General features: G+C 56.7%; 1 protein-coding gene across 1 annotated transcript; it reads right to left on the reverse strand.

Moving 5' to 3' along the window:
- Positions 1–1,908: 1,908 nt before the first annotated feature.
- Positions 1,909–2,512, reverse strand: LOC146421938 (olfactory receptor 14J1-like). The gene has a single exon (XM_085046869.1). The coding sequence runs from the start codon at positions 2,497–2,499 to the stop codon at positions 1,909–1,911; it is 591 nt and encodes a 196-aa protein (XP_084902995.1). The 5' UTR covers positions 2,500–2,512.

The raw sequence follows: 2,512 nt of genomic DNA on the forward strand, positions 1-2,512 counted from the left end.
ATGGCACCTGGCCTGGATCAGGAATGGTGTGGCCAGCAGGAGCAGGGCAGTGATTCTTCCCCTGTACTCGGCACTGGTGAGGCCTCACCTGGAGTGCTGTGTCCAGTTCTGGGCCCCCAGTTTAGGAAGGACATTGAGGGGCTGGAGTGTGTCCAGAGAAGGGCAACAAGGCTGGGGAAGGGTCTGGAACACAAGTGCTGTGAGGAGTGGCTGAGTTTGGAGCTGGGGTTGTTTATCCTGGAGAAGAGGAGGCTCAGGGCAGACAAGGTGGTGTTAGGTCACAGGTTGGACTTGATGATCTCAAAGGACTTTTCCACCCTCACTGATTCTGTGATTCTCTGAAAGCACCCTTGAAGCAGCTGCAGGATGAGCCCTGGGCCTCCTCTTCAGAAGGTCCAGCAGCCCATGGCCCTCAGCTTCTCCCCACAGGCCCCAAAGCCCATCCTGTCAGTCCTGCAGAGCCTCTCCAGCTCCTCCTCACTGCCCCACAACAGGGAGCCTCACAGCCACACACAGCAGTCCAGATGTGCCCCCCTGGCCTGTGCTGCCTCTGGCAAGGGAACAGCATGAGGCACTGCAGGACCCTGCAGACAATTCATGAAGCACTTGTAGGATGATCCTGCTCACCAAGGGATGTTCCCATGGTGCCAAGTCAGGAACTGAAATGGGGAGTGGGGCCAGAGAGGAAAGGGCAAACAGGGATGGGCTGTTTGCAGGGGAGGGGACAGGGATGGGCAAGAGGAAGAAATGTGGAGCAGGAAAGAGGAATGAAAGCAAAGGTGAAGCAAAGGAAATGCTCAGGGCTGTTTGGGGGTGGCTGCCAGGCAGCCCTGGCTCTGAGCAACAACGTCTGCAGTGGGACAGGAAACTCACAGCTCATGTGAACAAACTTTCTGGCTGATTTCAGAGGTCACAACAAAGCTGAGTGGTTTCCCTCCCATCCCCAGCCCTTGCTGGCCCCCAGGGCTGATGGTGTTTGTGCTCACTCAGGTTCATCTCCCCACACCAACCCCATGGGGTGCTCACGCCTGCTGTGTGCAATGCAAACAGGGCTCCTGAGCCAGTGCTGCCGTGTCTCTGCCTGGAAGGATCAAGCAGCTCTGGGAGCTGGGGGAGAGGCCAGGGCTGCCAAGGGGGGATGTTGTTGGCAGCTCCATGAGGATGCTCTGGGACGCTGCCCTGGGCTGTCCAGCGCAGTGGGGATGGATCAGCCCCTGCTCTGCTGCTCCTTCCCGGCTTCCCCAGGGACCTTGCAGAGCCCCAGCCATGCTGTTTGCCCCCAGCCTGCCCACGGCCACCCTGCAGCTGCTCACGGGGGTTTTCTCTGCTCAGCATTGGCCTGGGCGTGTTCTGGAGAGAGCCTGGGCAAGGAGCCTCGAGCCCCCAGGCCCTGCCCTGAGGCGTCAGCTGTGCCCCAGCAGTGCCCATGGCCTGTCCCTGCTGCAGCCCCGGCACTGCCACCCCCAGCACTGGCAGCGACCCCGAGAGCACTCAGGCCCTACAGCAACACGAGGGGCAGCAGGGCAGCGGGGCAGTGGCACGGGAGCAGCACTGGCAACACCAAGTGCTGCTGCTCCTTGGCACAGCTGCTGTGCCACACCTGATCTGCCCCAGCTCTGCACACAGACATTGCTGCTGCAGCTCAAGGGAAAGGAGCAAAAGGGGATCTCTGGTGAAAACTTGGCTGGGAGATCCTTTAGTTGTTTAAAGCCACCACGAGCACAGCTCCTCATTGACAGAGACTGTGGGCCACAGTGAAGGTGGAGAGAACCAAAATGAGAAAAGGCACACAGAGACCTTTCTTTGTGGAAAATCTCAAAAAAAAGGGGAAGAAACTCATAACCAAACCAACAAGAACTACCAAAAATGACTTTTATTACAAGTGACTTGCAGAAATTGGCAAATGTTTCAGAAATGTTTCTGAAATGGTTCCATCATCAGTCTCCACACTGCAGCCTTGAGCTCCTGGCTCCTCAGGCTGTAGATGAGGGGATTCAGTACCGGAGGCACCACTGAGTACAGAACTGACACTGCCAGATCCAGGGATGGGGAGGAGATGGAGGGAGGCTTCAGGTTGGCAAAAATGCCAGCGCTGAGGAACAGGGAGACCACAGCCAGGTGAGGGAGGCATGTGGAAAAGGCTTTGTGTCGTCCCTGCTCAGAGGGGATCCTCAGCACAGCCCTGAAGATCTGCACATAGGAGAAAACTATGAAAACAAAACAACCAAATCCTAAACAGGCACTAAAAACAATAAGCAGAAGTTCCCTGAGTTTGGAATGTGAGCAGGAGAGCTTGATGATCTGGGGGATTTCACAGAAGAACTGGCCCAGGACATTGCCATGGCACAGGGGTAGGGAAAATGTATTAGCTGTGTGTAGCAGAGCAATGAGAAAGCCACTGGCCCAGGCAGCTGCTGCCATGTGGGCACAAGCTCTGCTGCCCAGGAGGGTCCCATAGTGCAGGGGTTTGCAGATGGACACATAGCGGTCATAGCTCATGATGGTGAGGAGG

Source organism: Lichenostomus cassidix, unplaced genomic scaffold, assembly GCF_008360975.1.
Source record: "Lichenostomus cassidix isolate B80296 unplaced genomic scaffold, HeHo_3.0 HiC_scaffold_46, whole genome shotgun sequence".
Taxonomy (NCBI): Eukaryota; Metazoa; Chordata; class Aves; order Passeriformes; family Meliphagidae; genus Lichenostomus; species Lichenostomus cassidix.

What these genes read in the sequence shown, in the direction of transcription:
- LOC146421938 (XM_085046869.1), bottom strand. Translation starts at nt 2,499, where the DNA reads ATGAGCTATGACCGCTATGTGTCCATCTGCAAACCCCTGCACTATGGG.